The 15,192-nt window shown below is 36.6% G+C and overlaps 1 protein-coding gene across 1 annotated transcript in view; it reads right to left on the bottom strand.

The window, feature by feature from the left end:
* Positions 1 to 7,601: 7,601 nt before the first annotated feature.
* Positions 7,602 to 15,192, bottom strand: part of ALS2 (alsin Rho guanine nucleotide exchange factor ALS2) — a 41,612-nt gene continuing 34,021 nt past the window's right edge. Inside the window, exons 28-34 of the mRNA XM_086751003.1 lie at positions 14,803 to 14,925; positions 13,562 to 13,738; positions 13,121 to 13,166; positions 11,432 to 11,493; positions 10,639 to 10,788; positions 10,239 to 10,335; positions 7,602 to 8,864 (exon numbers count right to left, since the gene is read on the bottom strand). Of these exons, the coding sequence (XP_086607129.1) occupies positions 8,826 to 8,864; positions 10,239 to 10,335; positions 10,639 to 10,788; positions 11,432 to 11,493; positions 13,121 to 13,166; positions 13,562 to 13,738; positions 14,803 to 14,925 (694 nt within the window). The 3' untranslated portion in view covers positions 7,602 to 8,825. The remainder of the gene's footprint in view (positions 8,865 to 10,238; positions 10,336 to 10,638; positions 10,789 to 11,431; positions 11,494 to 13,120; positions 13,167 to 13,561; positions 13,739 to 14,802; positions 14,926 to 15,192) is intronic.

The following is a 15,192-nucleotide window of genomic DNA, read 5'->3' as shown; positions in this document are numbered from 1 at the left end:
CTTTTCCTTTATTCACGGAGATTCCACCCACTTCTTTGAGCACCACATTCACGCCAAGTAGGTTTCACAAAGATAGATGCTGAACTAGGGAAAAGAGTATATTCATATCAGAATACTGTCAGGTATTTTAGATTCATAACAAAGCAGAATTTAAAATAAGGGGGGCAACCATTCATATTTGAAGTGCACAACAGTTGAATACATGAGTTCCACCTATAATTCCGTTACCCACCAAATCCAAAATGCAGACTAACCTCAACTGCAATATGACATTTTATTTCCTCCATGGAATTGTCATTAGCTTGCTTCATTAAGCAATCTAAAATAACAAGTAATTTTGTACATCTTCTGTTCCCTAGCTTAAGTGCACTACCATGAAAAGTAGTAATTTTTTCCAAATACTTTTAAAGTTCATTTTACATAAATATAGCTTGGAAAATAATCCCATTCAATAACATATTACTTTTAATTTCTCTTGTTATTTGCATTAATATTAAACTGAAAAAAACTCTGGAGTTTCTGTTGAAATTTCATTGAGCAAGGATATGATTTCGCAAAAAAAGGGATCTCTGTTTCTATCACTGTTTGAATTTATGGTCTTTGAAGGATTTACTCCACAAAGACTTAGTATTTTCCTCTTATTTCCTCACAGTGAATTAAAACACAAAAAAAACCCCAAAACCAAATAAAGGCCCCAACACCTTACCTTACTGTTATCATCATTTCCGTCAGGCAATTTATAATTGGCTGCTACCTTAGTTATTTGCTAATATTAAAAACCCTCCTATATTCTCTTTCATTATAAAGAGCAGCATATACTACCTTATTATTTTTTCTTTAAACTTTAAAATAGGAATTTGTAAGTAATAGAGGAAGCCAACATTTACGCTAATTAATCTGTATCCACATTGCACTGAACTTTTTGCATATAAAAAATAAGCCTTCTAAAGTTTTCTTCTAAATTCCTTCCCTCCCTTAAACTTCTGTGACAACCTATCATTAACCTTATAGTGTTCCCTTAGACTAAAAATAGAGGAAGCTTTCAAATCTACTGCTAATAGGAAACAATGCAGTACAAAATTGCTTTGATAATTCTCAGAATTCTTATTTGCAAACAAGTGTGGAAATTCCCCAGGGAACACTGTATGGTGCATGTATATCCCAAAGCATCAGGAATCTATATATGAAAGTCAGAATCTTCATTGGATCCTAGCTGATCTAACTTCAAATCATGTCTGATACCAATTTTAATATATTGTCATGATTACCAGTATTTTAAGAGTACTCTTAAAAAGTTAAATATTTAAACTGGTCACTCAAGAGATGATTCATAGCACAAGATAAAAAAAACCTAACAGCAGATATCTGAGCACCTCAGCCAATAGTTCACTACTGCACACAGTGAATGCCTTACCAAATTCTGTTAAATGTACAGTAGTTTAGGTTATCTCCTGGATTAGTACAGCAAAAAGGCATCCATTTTCCTCTAGATTGTTCTGTAGACAGAAAACATCAGAGGTACAAGCAGGAAAAGTATTATCTTGATCTGCTTATAAAAGCAGAAGGCATTACTGTCACTTTTACTGTGCTGCTTAATACTTATTTTTAGAGCACGCTTCCTCTCTCCTGTTAAATCATTAAACTGCTTTCAGAAGGCAGTAGAAATTGAGAGGGAAAAATCAGAAGTTATGAGATTTGATTCAAACATTTTATTATGAGTATTGATAATTAATTTCAAATTATCTCTACGGGATATTCATCTTATTGGAATTGTAATCCAAAGTCTGCTTTTAAAATTATGATTTCTTCTTTCAAAAGACTAACAAAAATATAGTTTGATCCTCCCCCAATACCCAATGTAACATTTCCATTTCAGTGTTACATCAAACTGTGTAATCATTTTTCCACCGGTAACAACTATTTTTCACATTTTATGAATGTAACACTGAATCCTTTAACACATATCCACAGAAACTAGGTGTTGAGCTGCAATTTTTTTTTTTTCTCAATAGTCTGAGTTCTGTTCCTTTAAGAGCTTGCCTTCCCCTTTGTTAAGCTTAGTTGATCTGCCTAATGATGGATTTAACAAAGCAGGTCATATAAATCTAGTCATGAATACCTGTTTCTTAATTACTGAAGACACTGAGAGTAGGACAGAAACCTTTACTGTGGGATGGTATAGACAAGGAAAGAGGACTCCCTGTGTTGCAAAATATGTTCAGGACAGGGGTGCTCCTAGTTTTCAGTGAACAGCAGCAATATGAAAACGCAAGTAACCCTCAGCCCGGTTGATCTCTGTCCCTCTCCTCTTTTTGGAAACTAAGAGTCTATAGCTCCAGATTCAGTTGCAGAAGCATTTACAAAGAGATGGTACTCAATATGAGAAGGAAATTTCTTTGACAGCTTATCCCATCCCATAAACTACATTTCAGAAGCCTCATTTGCTATTTCTAATTCTAAATTTTCACTAGCTTCTAATTTTTTTTTCCAGATTTTTCAAGAACTAAAGACAGACCCTGCTGACATCTGTTGGTTCTCACATACAATGTCTGTTTGCTTTATATAGTCTACACAGACATCCAACACCATACTCCTAATTGTTAAACCCTGATTACAGTTTTGCGATAAAGGATGTCTGAAGACAAAATAAAAGAGCATGTCCAATCACTTCAGATTTACTGTAAGGCAGCCAACTCCTGATCTATATGTTATATTTCACATACTGAATGTCCAGATTTAAAAATCTCATCACATACATCCCTCAAAAAAAAATGACCCAACTTTTTCCACCTTCCTCAATGAAAAATAAATGAGTAAAATCCCTGTTATAATACAGCTGGGCTTTGTGGGACAACTCCCCTAATCCTATCTGAATCTGTTTGGCCAACTCATATAGAATCATAGAATGTTTTGGGTTAGAACCCGAAGGACCTTAAGGGCCATCTGGTTCCAAACCATCTGCTCTAGGCAGGCACACCTTCCACCAGACTGGGTCACCCAAAGCCCCATCCAACTTGGCCTTGAATGTTTCCAGGGATGGGGCATCTACCACCTCTGTGGGCAACCTGTGCCAGTGCCTCACCACCCTCAGTGTAAAAAATTTTTTTCTTAAGTTTACCATCTTCCAGTTAAAAGCCATTACCCCTTGTCCTACAATCTACAAATATATTCTGGTTGTCAACTGTAATCAACTTTATTACTATGCATCTGTTACATGATATATGATTTCATAGCAGTTAGTTCACTCCAAGTATATGACTTTTATCCGTAAAGATACTCTGCCACCCAGAAGGCTCTCAACACATTGTACTTACAGTACCTTCCCATTCGACAAGCCCAATTCTCTCCAGAATAAAACTCCAGTTATTCAAGTCTAGATCTGGCTTTTCCTATGTTTTGTCCTAGTTAGCTTCAAAGCATCAGACTGTGTGCCCTTTTAAGTAGGGTAGGAGCCTGCAAACACATACAGGGAAACAGGTGAAAGACAAGACGTACTTCCAAAAGCTTTTTGGTTTAACTACTTAAAAGAAAGTTTAGAAGACCCCTTAACTTCAAAATAGACAAGTGAAACCCTTCAATTTTTTTTTTTTGTAGAAGATTTCTCAGATGCATACTGAAAACTGCATCTTCTCTTGTGATAACTGTAGTGAAATTACCATAATCTTAAGACCTGCTTTGTTCAAGCAGTGTTGTCTACCAAGCCAGTATGTCATCATATTGACAATTAGCATTGCTTATACTCTATTGAAAAACAGAGAAATGTAAAAGAAAAGAGGAAAAAAAAAAAACCCACACACAATCCTCTCCAGTATAGTCTTAGGAATACCTGAATCAAGGGCCCTTTTTGCCTTTGGGAGCTGGATCATATTTATTTCCTCTTAGCTAGGACAGATCTTGCACAGCACAATGACTCAGAATGGGAAGGCAGTAAACCAAAGTAAGTCACCCTGTTGCTCTCAAAGAAAGGATATTCTACAATCTTCTACTGAACAGTTATTTCATTTTTAAATATGCCACTGAGAATCATCCTGCAAATACAGACAAAGAAGAAAATTTCTGGAGATGCTAAAATACTTCCAATTCTGCTAAAATCCTAACCAATATTGTTAGTACTTTAAAATACTCGCGATACTAATTTTTTTTTCCTCAGAGAGCCCTGTAGCTACTGGTATCGCTACTTCCATAGAGAACAGATGTGGGATTAACTTGAGTGTGTTTAGAAGTTTTAGACACACTGTTTGTCTTGAAGGTTGACCTCAAATTTCAAAGAAAAACTGAGAAAGCTACTGAATGGTGATTGCTTGCTTTTTTGGGTGAAATCCTTGGGTACAGCTATCAGAGCTGTTAGGGTTAATAATTAACACAGAGTTCATAACTCATCCACTGTTGCCTTTTTAAGCTAGCGTTTACGTTCACACTGACAGAAACAGCATTTAAACATTAAAATCTGTCAAGTTCTTAACAACACAGCTCACCTAATTCATAAAGTAGCTGTATCATATTTTCACACAACAAAGAAAAGCAGCTTCCAGCTGTGAAGCCTGGTTTCAGCAGCTGTCAGTAGCAACAGATGATGAATAAGTCATTACCAGAAGAGAGGAAAAGTAACTGCTTCTCTGCAGTTCTTTAGAAAAAGACCCACTAATTCACTTGCCTAAGTGGAAAGGTCAGAGTTCAAACAAACTTATAACTACTACTGTGCCTTCATTTCCTGAGACATACCTATGTCCAGACCTCAGGGTCTCCTCACTGCAGAGATCTAAATAAATTAGACGGAAGTTCTTACTAAAAGGCTTACCTGACTAATCTCCCAGCCAGTGTAAGGTCCTTCCCATTCACATGTATCACATGCAATTACAGATGCTCATTAATAGAAGACTCTCTGTCCATTATTAGGGACAGAACTGGATATCCACACTGAGTGTGCCAGAATTTAGAGTCAAAAGGAGTCCGTCACCTCATATCTACAAACATCACTTATCCCAAATGTGGGCTACAGGGCTTACTTCCTTAAGCAGTAGAATATGAAATTCCTTGACTCAATTTGTTAGACAGACCAGAAGGTCTTACTGATACAGGACTAGAGTTGCAAGGGAACACAAGCTCTGCTTTTAATACAGTTTTCAGAACTGTCTTTAAAGGGACAATTTTGGATGCTGGCAATCCTCTAAAGGGGACAACACCAGAGAACCTCACATTCAGAACATCAACCCTCCTGCTCTTATAAGCTGCTTTGGTTAAGATGCTTGACAAGGTTTTAAGCACTTTTAACAAGGAAAACTACTCATTATCTTTAAATTTATAAAAATTAATGATTTGGCATATTGAAAATTGAATTACCTTGAGGGCAGGTAACACTGAGAAAGCTCTTGTTGCAAATAAGCCACTATAAATCAGCAAAAAAAAAAAGTAATAAGAGACATTCAACATCTCTTGATTGACATGCACTATTCGGGACTTTTTTGTTCTGCATTAAATAAACTTCATTAGGCTAGTCTCATCACTGAAGTCTGTCAGCTTTTTCTAGTCAGTATCTTGCTTTTTGTACACTTTTTCAGACTTGAAAGTGTTTTCATTAAAAAAGCAACCCTGAATATTTTTTTAAGCAAAGGTTGAGATCTATCCTTTGAAACCATATATCCTTATCTTAACCCAAGAACCATTTATTGCAAGTCTGACGTGGTACAGGTTAAAAAAAGACTTAATAAATTTTGTTCATGTAAGGCATTCTGTGATAATTTAGATCATCACACCTGCATATGTAAGGTTGCTGATGGAACAAATTGTGCTATTACTTTTTGTAATCAGGTATATTCAGTGCTGGTTCATTCTGCCTGCCACTAAAAAACTTACAGCTCCAGTGGTGGTGCAAGCATCTCATTTACATGGGGGTAAATGCCACTAAAGCATCGCTTCCTAAAGAGTGGCACATTCAGAGAAAAATACTTGGGTGCTGTGCACTGCAGTCACGTGAGACAGCCAGCTTTACTTCCAGCTGTTTACTGCCAACAGCTTGGGCTTACGAAAAAAAAAAAACACCAATCCAAACAATAACCACCTGACAACATCCACACATTAATACTAAATCAACTTAGAAGTACAAGGCTAGATAGTTCAAAGAAAGGATTTGTTTTACAGTCCCATATCAGCCACGTATCTTTCCTCTACATCCTCTCCCACCATACCAGAACAAGTAGTTCCCTAAACTGCTTCTAACCACAAGTACAGTTAGGAAGTCAACCTACTTTTGGCAAAATAAGTCAATAATGTATAGCAGCTGGCATTCAAGTCAGTACTTTGTGAAGATTAGGAGCAAGAGGAAAAAAAAAAAGTCTTTTTTGAGCTCTGACTCCCCACTCACACATATCTTTAATATTTAGCTAATGGCAATTAAGCAGGTAACACAGGTTTAATTAGCTTTGCCATAGGTTTGAGAAGAAACTAGATTTCACAGTTGCATGGGGGAAATGCATCTCTGCAGTACAATGATATCAGGACAGTGCATATGTTCTTACCTGCAAACACCGCAGAATACACCGTGTTCAGCTCATGCAGAATTTCCAGAGGGAAAGAGTATTTGCTGGATGTTAGTAGAGCAAGTAACCTCACCGCCCTAGCTAATCTGTGGACATCCTCTCCTTTCTAATCCGCAGAAACCTAACCTTAGAACTACTCATTACCAGGGAGAAGAGAACAAATCCCCTTAACCCTTTTCTTGCATAAAAAGCCTACTTTAAGTTGTCTCTCACTTCAGCAGTTTCTTCTCAGCAGCTTTCCCAGTCAATCAGGTACTCAGGGTCTGTCTTCAGCTACCATGCCTGCAATTACAATAAGAATCTACAATACTGTAACATCAATCTTCCTTGTTACAGGATTTCTGCTGCAGCACAGGAACTAACTGGCTTTCAATTTCATGAAGAGTGGCAAAGACAACACGAAAAAAGTAATTACTATGAAGCAATACAGAGAACTCCTGCAGGTTAACTCATTTCTTTGTTAGCTACAGAAATACACAAATCAAAGCTGGTCTGTACTGATTTCCTAATGCCTCACAGTCCACGTAGGCTGTAAAGTGGAATCTGTGTCAGAAGCACATTTAATCCTAGGATTCTCTTCAGCTAATAACTGAGCTATATATCAGAAAGACCAAAAATAATCCAGCTCAGCTGTTCAGCACAGCTCCTTTTCAAAGAGCAGCTCTGCTCCTACAAGTTTCAGTTAAATATTTTTTGTACATTGAGTTGAGATTATTGCATGGAAAGACTGCATCTAGCACAAAAGATTAATTTCTGCCTCACACTTCATTATACTCTCCACCCTTAGCTGTGTATCTTTTTTTCCCCCTCCTTCTCAAATTAACTTTTTTACAACTTCCCTTTTATTCATATTATTGCTTATCTCTCCTCAAATTATTCAGTATCATTTAAAAATAAGATTAAGCTAACAAAAAATTGTTTGCAAACATGAAGTCTATTATGTCTATTTTCTATTATCTCTATAGTCTGCGGTGAGTATAACAAGTATAACAATAGTTTTAAATGTCATCTTGCCAGAATTAATCTTTCCCTTCTCTGACAAAACTAAAAATCATTTCAGAAAGATCAATCTTTTTTACTTTATTATGAAAATTGCTACATTACAGTCACTGTTCAAAACAGTATTTTGACATATAGTTTCTTTCCATTTAGGTGCCAATACACAAGCCATGATTATTATTTCAAAAATACGATTAGCATTATCTATGGTAGTTTGGCATAACTTAAGCCATTATAGCATTCTATAATCTGTTCCTCCCTCCCCTTTTTCTGAGTCAGTCATGGTAAAGAACAGCACCTACATTATTCAAATTATCCATGGGTGTTATTGGCATAAAGTTAACCACAAACCACAGAAGAATACACACACACAAAAACCCCCCAGGCAAATTACTTGTCTCTACATGTTCAAAAATGCAACAAGGTTAGCTTTTTTCAGTCTGATATATAAGTTAACAGGCAAAAATCTCAAGCCTAATCCATTGTCAGCTTGTTCAAGAGCACATTCCCATTCTTCTGTCACGTGGGCTTCCAGAAAAAGTGTTTGTCCTCAGACATCGGGGTAGTGAAACTGAACACTACAGATTTCAGGTATTTAATTCAGTGCCAAAATTTGAAGTGATCAGTGCCTTTTATTTCATGAACACAAAGAATGGTGAATGCCTTTATATTTATAATTCTAGTAAACAGAGAAGTTCATAACAGTGTGATTATTTCCACAACAGCACATTAATACTGCATTCAGCAACTCTGTTCAACACAGATGCCTCAAAACCTTTACAGCTGAACACTCTACAGGCTATCCATTATAAATATGAACATATTTCTATTTTTTAAATAAACAAATATAATAGCTTTATTCAGGAAGACTGAATGGTTCTGTGGTGCAATTAATTCTCTTTAAACATCTCTGTTGACAAACCAGGAATAATGAAAACAAACCCACTGCTTTAGAAGCCATGCAGTCCAGACTTTCACATGTAGTCTATGTAGATGCCATGCCTTTTTGCAGCATTGTTAATCAGAAAGGAGTGAAACAGGAAATTATTTCTTCTTGGCAAGTACTTGATAAACCAAGTCTCTAGCTTCATCACCACTTCATAGATAACCTCTCACTGCAGTTTTCCAATCTTAAAACTGGAGGTTCAGAAGAAACAAGTGAATATTTTAATCTGTAACAACAAGAGCTGTAACAGAGTATTTTCTAAGTGCCATTTCAGGGAAGAAAATGGGTATTAGTGAAGTTCCACTGAGAAGATTATCCCACAGAGCCAAGTCGTAAATGATGGTCTAGGTAAGCTTTTCATGTTGAATCTGGTAGTAACATGCCTAAATTAAAACAAAGTTCAATTTAGCATACATACCAGTTCTTAGCAAGCTGATAAAGCATCATACACAGAAAGGCTGATTTTTTTCCTATCCAAGAAAACAGACGACTAGACTTTCTACAAGCAGTGATGACAACACTGACACACAACATAAGACATGTAAACTAGCAAAAAGAACAATAGGAGGAGTTTTTAAGTTACAAATTATGTCCAACTCTTAATGGAGCAAGAGAGCATTATTTGAGACTCTTCCACAGCTCCCAGCTTTGACAAGATAAAGTACTTTTTTTTTTCTCACAAGTCTTTCTTTGCCCTTTGACAGAGGGATCCAAAGAAGAAAATATTTTCTTACAGGACAAGGATGCAGGGATTAAGCATTTCAAAAACACTCAGGTTGAAAAGCAAAGGTTTCTATCATCTGGATAAATACCCTGACCTGCTGCTTGATATCTATTCTCTCCTTAATGCTGGTTCAAAAATGCATTAGGTCAGCCATGACCAGAAAATACAAGTGTCTGTGACAACACTTGCATTCATGGAAAATAAGTTTCTGCTTCTACTACATAGATTTTTTTGACAAGTTTTAACCAACTCAAACCTTTCCTTTTTGCAGCACTATAAAAATAACAGGTATAAAAAACCCTGCACCCAAGTATTTCCAGTTTGCACAGACAGAAAATACAGTCATGTTCATCTAGCAGCTCAGCTTAAGATTTTCATTTAAAGTTAACAGCCTCCTTCCAAAACAACCCCATAAAAAAGCTCCACACAGCTGAACTGTCACAAGACCTCCTTGTCTGAACAGTTTTGAGGTACCAAAACAACTTATTTCCATTATGGAGGTCCTAGTGTACAACAGGATATTCATCAGAAGAACAGATTATCTCCCTTTTTCTATACTTAGAAAAGAATACCAAATAGAATGTGGAGAGTGACACAGTAAAAAGATTTATTTATTTATTTTTGCAATCTTGAATTCCTGAAGCATCTTGATTTAATGTTAGACTTACATTACTGGAATGGCTAATCTCCACAGCAGCGCTTCATTCCAATTTTTATAAAAGGAATAAGGTTTGTTATGTTGCAGGGGAACTACAAGCTACAGGCGAGCATTCAGAACAGTCAACAGTACCCAATATTACACTTGAATAAAATACATTTGTATATTGCACCATTTTCTTAGCAGTACCTGCAACTGTTAGATTATCTTAAGCTGTAAGTTAAGTTTCCTTGCTTATCCTAGCTAAAAACTTCAATAAAAATGTCAAAGAAGTTACAACTTAACATTCATACAATTGTCCTAAGCTGATCAGCACTGCTCAAAGCTGATTAATTGCCAAATAAAGCTTTTAATAATCTTGAATAATTTTCATACCTTCAAGGTAGTGAACATGATGCCTTGCTCCCCATGCTGCAGATAAGGATCCATGAGGTCTTCAATTAAGTGCACCTCAGACCCCAAATTCCTTATCCTGTCACATGAGGGAGAGAGAAGAGGTGAACGAAAGATACCATTATAATGTTTTTATTTTTTTTGTACATGGTGTTGTGCACAAAACATGCTTTTCCCTATTCTCATTCTGAGGTCACAGTCATTTCACAGTTAAGTATTCAAAAGTTCTTCAGGCCAAAGCAAACAGCCACAATGGAAAATTTATTAAGTTACAAAAAGCTAGCAAGTTGTTCTATAATGGAAAGCAGGAGTGTTTAATACACGTAAAAGTACTCATATGGCCTATGTTCAGCTTATGACTGATGCCACTCTTAATGCCTACCTGGCTCGTAGCACCACGTAGAGAAAAACAGGAAATAAGTCATCCATGGACCACAAAAAATCTTCCTGAAGTGTTTCAAGTACATTCTGAGAAATCTCTTCAAAAGTCTGCTGGATCACCTTCAACTTGTCAGCTGGGGTAAAGGTGGTACTGTTTGGAGAGCAAGAGCAAAACGGGGTAACGATAAGAAGTTACATATCTGCATCTAAATTAGGAAAACAATTTGCTAGTTAGCATGCCCCTGTGCCAAAGAAGCTAAGCCAGATCATTCACACCACAACAGTCATGGCTGCCAGGGTTGTGTAGTACCCCAGGCTATAATTACTGGATCAATGCACACTACTGCAAGTGAGACTGTCTTCACAGTTTTAATATATTTTTTAACATAGTGGTAAAGGTGGAAAAATAATCCTAAAGGCCTTTAAATTTCTACTTATATTCTTACAGCAGAATTCCTTATGCCAACTAACCAACACAGAAAAGCTCCCCATACACAGGTCATTTTGCCATAACTGTTCAGAAATTCACATGTATATTTTATTAGACATCCTCAAGCTTTTGATTCTAAATAGTGTCCTATGGACACATCTCTCAGTTGCACTTATGAGGCTATACTTCATTCCCCATTGGGAGAATTTGCTAACGTTTTTAGTAGGAACTCTGAAACTTCTTGGTGACCTCTCTTACAAAGGAGAGCAAAGAAAAGGTGACAGGTAAAGGATCACAATCAAGTAAACTAGGTATTACTATAGCAGGAACAGTAACGACTAAAAGACAGTTTTCAGATAATTACCTGATTTGCTGTAAACATTCAACTGCAGAGGCAAAGCAGGCATCTTTTGTATTTGATGATACCTGTGTTATCATAAGAAGATTTATCATGCAGGTTTAACAACCCCACTATTCAGCAGGAGAAGAAAAGCAGACTATCATGCAACACTGGCATAAAAGAAATCTTTTCAGTTTTCCAGTGCAAAGAAAGGGAAATGCACCTGAACGCTGAAGTCATCCAGGAGATCTGCCTACATATAATTTGTAAGAGTTTTATTTAAAATTCAGAAAACGCTGTACTCAGTTCCTTGGCATATTACAAGAATCAGTGATAGTTTTTTATAACTTCCAGGTCAAGTAAGACTGAAAAACCATTAAATCTTAACAGTTAACAATCAAGAGGGAACAGTTGAAACCTAGAGAAGTCATAGCAGTCAGAGACTCAGGTTTAGAGCAAACAGAAAAGAATAACAATGTTAGCACTTAGTATGCAACCGAGTTTAAGTCTTTCTGAACAGAGCAGGTAGAGAACGGATGGATGCAAAAATACCTAGAGAAATTCACAGAAATAAGGAAATTGAACAGAGGAGAGAGGCAAATAAACATGATGTCTAGGCTAAACACATCCTGTTTAACTGAAAGAATAACCCAGCAAATAAGGTAAAAGGTGGCAGAGAGCATAAAATACTGCGTAATTTCAGAGAAGACACCTGCGACACAGCACTTCACAGTGCAGGGACTCTACTCCATAACTAAAAAGTCAGAAGTGTGAAGGATTTGGACAGTTAGTAAGAATTTTGTCCAGTATTAAAAATACAGAAGATCTGAAGTAACTCAAGAAATGTGTTATTGTTGGATTTCGTAACATTTAGTCTGAGTGGAGGTTCATATCATGTGAATCTTAATGATTTGCGAAAAAGAAGTCTTGTCTTGCTGGGAGCCTATAGCCTCAAGGGTAGGGTTCAGCAGCAACTTTGGTTATTACTACAAACTTGTAACACTCAATCTCTGTCAAGGAATACCAGATCATCTGTGTGCAGCAATTACTATAATGAAAGCAATGCTTCCGATTATTACAGACTTTGCATGAGGCACAGTTATAAACAGGGAAAAGGTGATCTGAACACAGGAGTGTCTAAATGACTATAAAAAAATGAAAGTTTCAAATAAAAGCATACTGATGCATAAACAGACATGACTTAAAGTATACTGTAAACATTTAAACTGTTCAAAGTTATTATTATTAAACTACTCTTACTAGAGCACAAAGATTAAGTACTGCACGATTACCATCTAAGATCGGTGTTCACTCACTTTCAGCAATACAACGATTAAGAATAAAAACTATACAATTCTTCTCCTAATCAGAAAGTATACAGTGGTATATAACTCTCAATCAAGCAGACTGAAAATTTTCTTGGTAGACTTTTATTCTGACACTTTCATAATTGAAGACCAAGCAAATGTCTTCCAGAATTAGAATTCATTACAGAGTAAGACAGTAAGTGACAAAGCTGGACTGATGGCTATTGTAAGAAATCACTAATGTAGCTTTTAAGTAGTAAATAAATTTTAAGGAAACAAGACAACATACCATCTTTTAAACAAAAATCCTAGTAAAAAATTCTTTGACTGTTTCTTCATGATCTCAGCTTCTTGAAAGAAGCACTGGACAAAGCATACTATAAAAGTCAAGGCCCAAGGAACATACCTTTCTACTCTCTCCAAGGATGGATACAGTGCCTGGCCAAAATTTCCTGTAAGAAACCCAACACAGTCTATTAAGACAGCACAGTCTTAAAGCATTCTTCACACTATGAAGATGAAATCATCATGTTCTATAAGATACAACAGTTCTTTCTACAGGATCAACTACATCTAGCACAAATAGCTGAAAAATAGCCTAATTTGAAATGCTTCACTCTGGTTTTGTAGCAATGTCAGTCTTTTTCTCCTTTGCCCCATCTCTCTCTTTTTGGAAGAGGGAAGTTTTGATTCACACTCTCAACCATACTAACTAGCTTGAAGACATGTTTAGATGTACTTTAATCAAAGAAAAGCACTTTAGATAACAGGAGTTTTTTAGTTGTCTTATCTAATTATATACCATAATGTTATTCTAGGTTCCATTTTATTGTTGAAGCATACTCACGCTTGCACTCCAAGAAAACTCAGAAGAGCCATATCAGTTTGTTTGTTTAGACGTAAAACACATTCCCAATAAATATCTTCCTCACGCTCGTTGTCTAAGGCATACAACATAAATAGAGGAGGGTAGAGTCGTGGTAGTAATACAGGGAGCAGCAAGCCAAAACTGGTTACCACATAGCTATTAAAAAAAAAAAAAAAAAGGAGTGGTTTGAAGAGGAAGACATTTTTAAAACCTAATTATCTATAAAAACAGAATGAAAAAGAAATCATTGGACCAAATCTTTCATTTAGGGATACTCCATGAGGGGTAAGAATAATTAAGTACAAATCCATCAAATAGTATCTGTGCTAAAAACCACTTAGGAGTAATTTTCCTTTACAGTCCACAAACAGGTGGGTTTGGGGCGGAGGCAGTGGTTGTGGTGCAGGCTTTTTGTAGTTTTTGTGTTTTAAACAGAACATTGGTTTTCTTCCTAGTAAAATGTAAAAACTGAATACTGAAAGCCAAAACCAGGACAATACTGCACTATATTACAGTTCAAGTTTTACCTGTATCTTCATTGTAATCTTTTAGCTCTCATTCTGAGCCACTCTGCTTACAGCTGAACTTTACCTTCAAAGCACAAGCTAGAAAAAAAAAAAGGCTAAAACTCCTAGCTCCACAAGCTTATACTCCAGGCTTCATAAAGTCAACAGTTGCTTGGCATCAAGCTTTAATCCTAATAGGGAAAGCTGAACTCAAGGCGCCTACTAATACCATCTGCACAGGTCACTGAAGCCTTTCTCAGAATGCTGTCTCTACTGATCCCTCTTCCTTGTTTTGACCACACCTGAGGCTGCTGTGGACAGGACAACAATGGACTCAAGGGTGAGCTTCATGTGCCTGGCTATTTGTGATGCAGTCTATGTGCACTGGAATTGTATCACCCCCAGTCCTCATATCCCAAACAGTTTTCTAAAGCCAAGGCCCAAGACTGAACTTTTTTTACCCACAACAGACAAAAGCAAGTTTGGGCTTAAGTAAAGAATCATTGCATCAAACAGGGATGAAATGCTTATTGAAACCATCACATGGAGGTTGGCTTATCAGAATCTGTCATCAGAACCAAAGGAAAAAAACATCTGCTTGTATCCATCAGCCAAACATGTGCTTGTCTTTCTTCCCCCATTCAAGAAAAAAAAAAACTGTGAAGAGGAATAAAATTAAGCCTTCCTTAGTTCAGTTTCTTTTCCATTATGTACCCTGGCTCAGGAGATTCTGATCTGGAGTCAGATTTCCCACTGCAAAATGATCGCCTTCCCTTCGTCTCTGTTGCCAGAAATGGAATTGTGCTGCCCTCTTCCGGAAGATCAGGAAACAAGAACCTAAGTGGCAACACACATAACGTATTATTTCATTTCATTAAGTTCTTAAAAATCACAGTATTTGAAGGCAAGACTGAAGAGGAAAGAAAAGTCAGCGAAATAATACATGGTGGACTAAGACAGCACAGCTAACAGATATACTGTACCATCTACCTGGAAGAAAACTTAGGAAGGCCAACCCCTCCAATGCCAGAGATAGCTTTCCTACCTTGATATCGCTTCCCTCCAGACAAGGCTTCTAATGTTTAAAAATTCGGAGTATTTCTG

Source organism: Chlamydotis macqueenii, chromosome 6, assembly GCF_036417535.1.
Source record: "Chlamydotis macqueenii isolate bChlMac1 chromosome 6, bChlMac1.mat, whole genome shotgun sequence".
NCBI classification, from domain to species: Eukaryota; Metazoa; Chordata; class Aves; order Otidiformes; family Otididae; genus Chlamydotis; species Chlamydotis macqueenii.
Note: the sequence above shows the minus strand (reverse complement) of the source record. Positions and strands in the feature narration are given on the sequence as shown.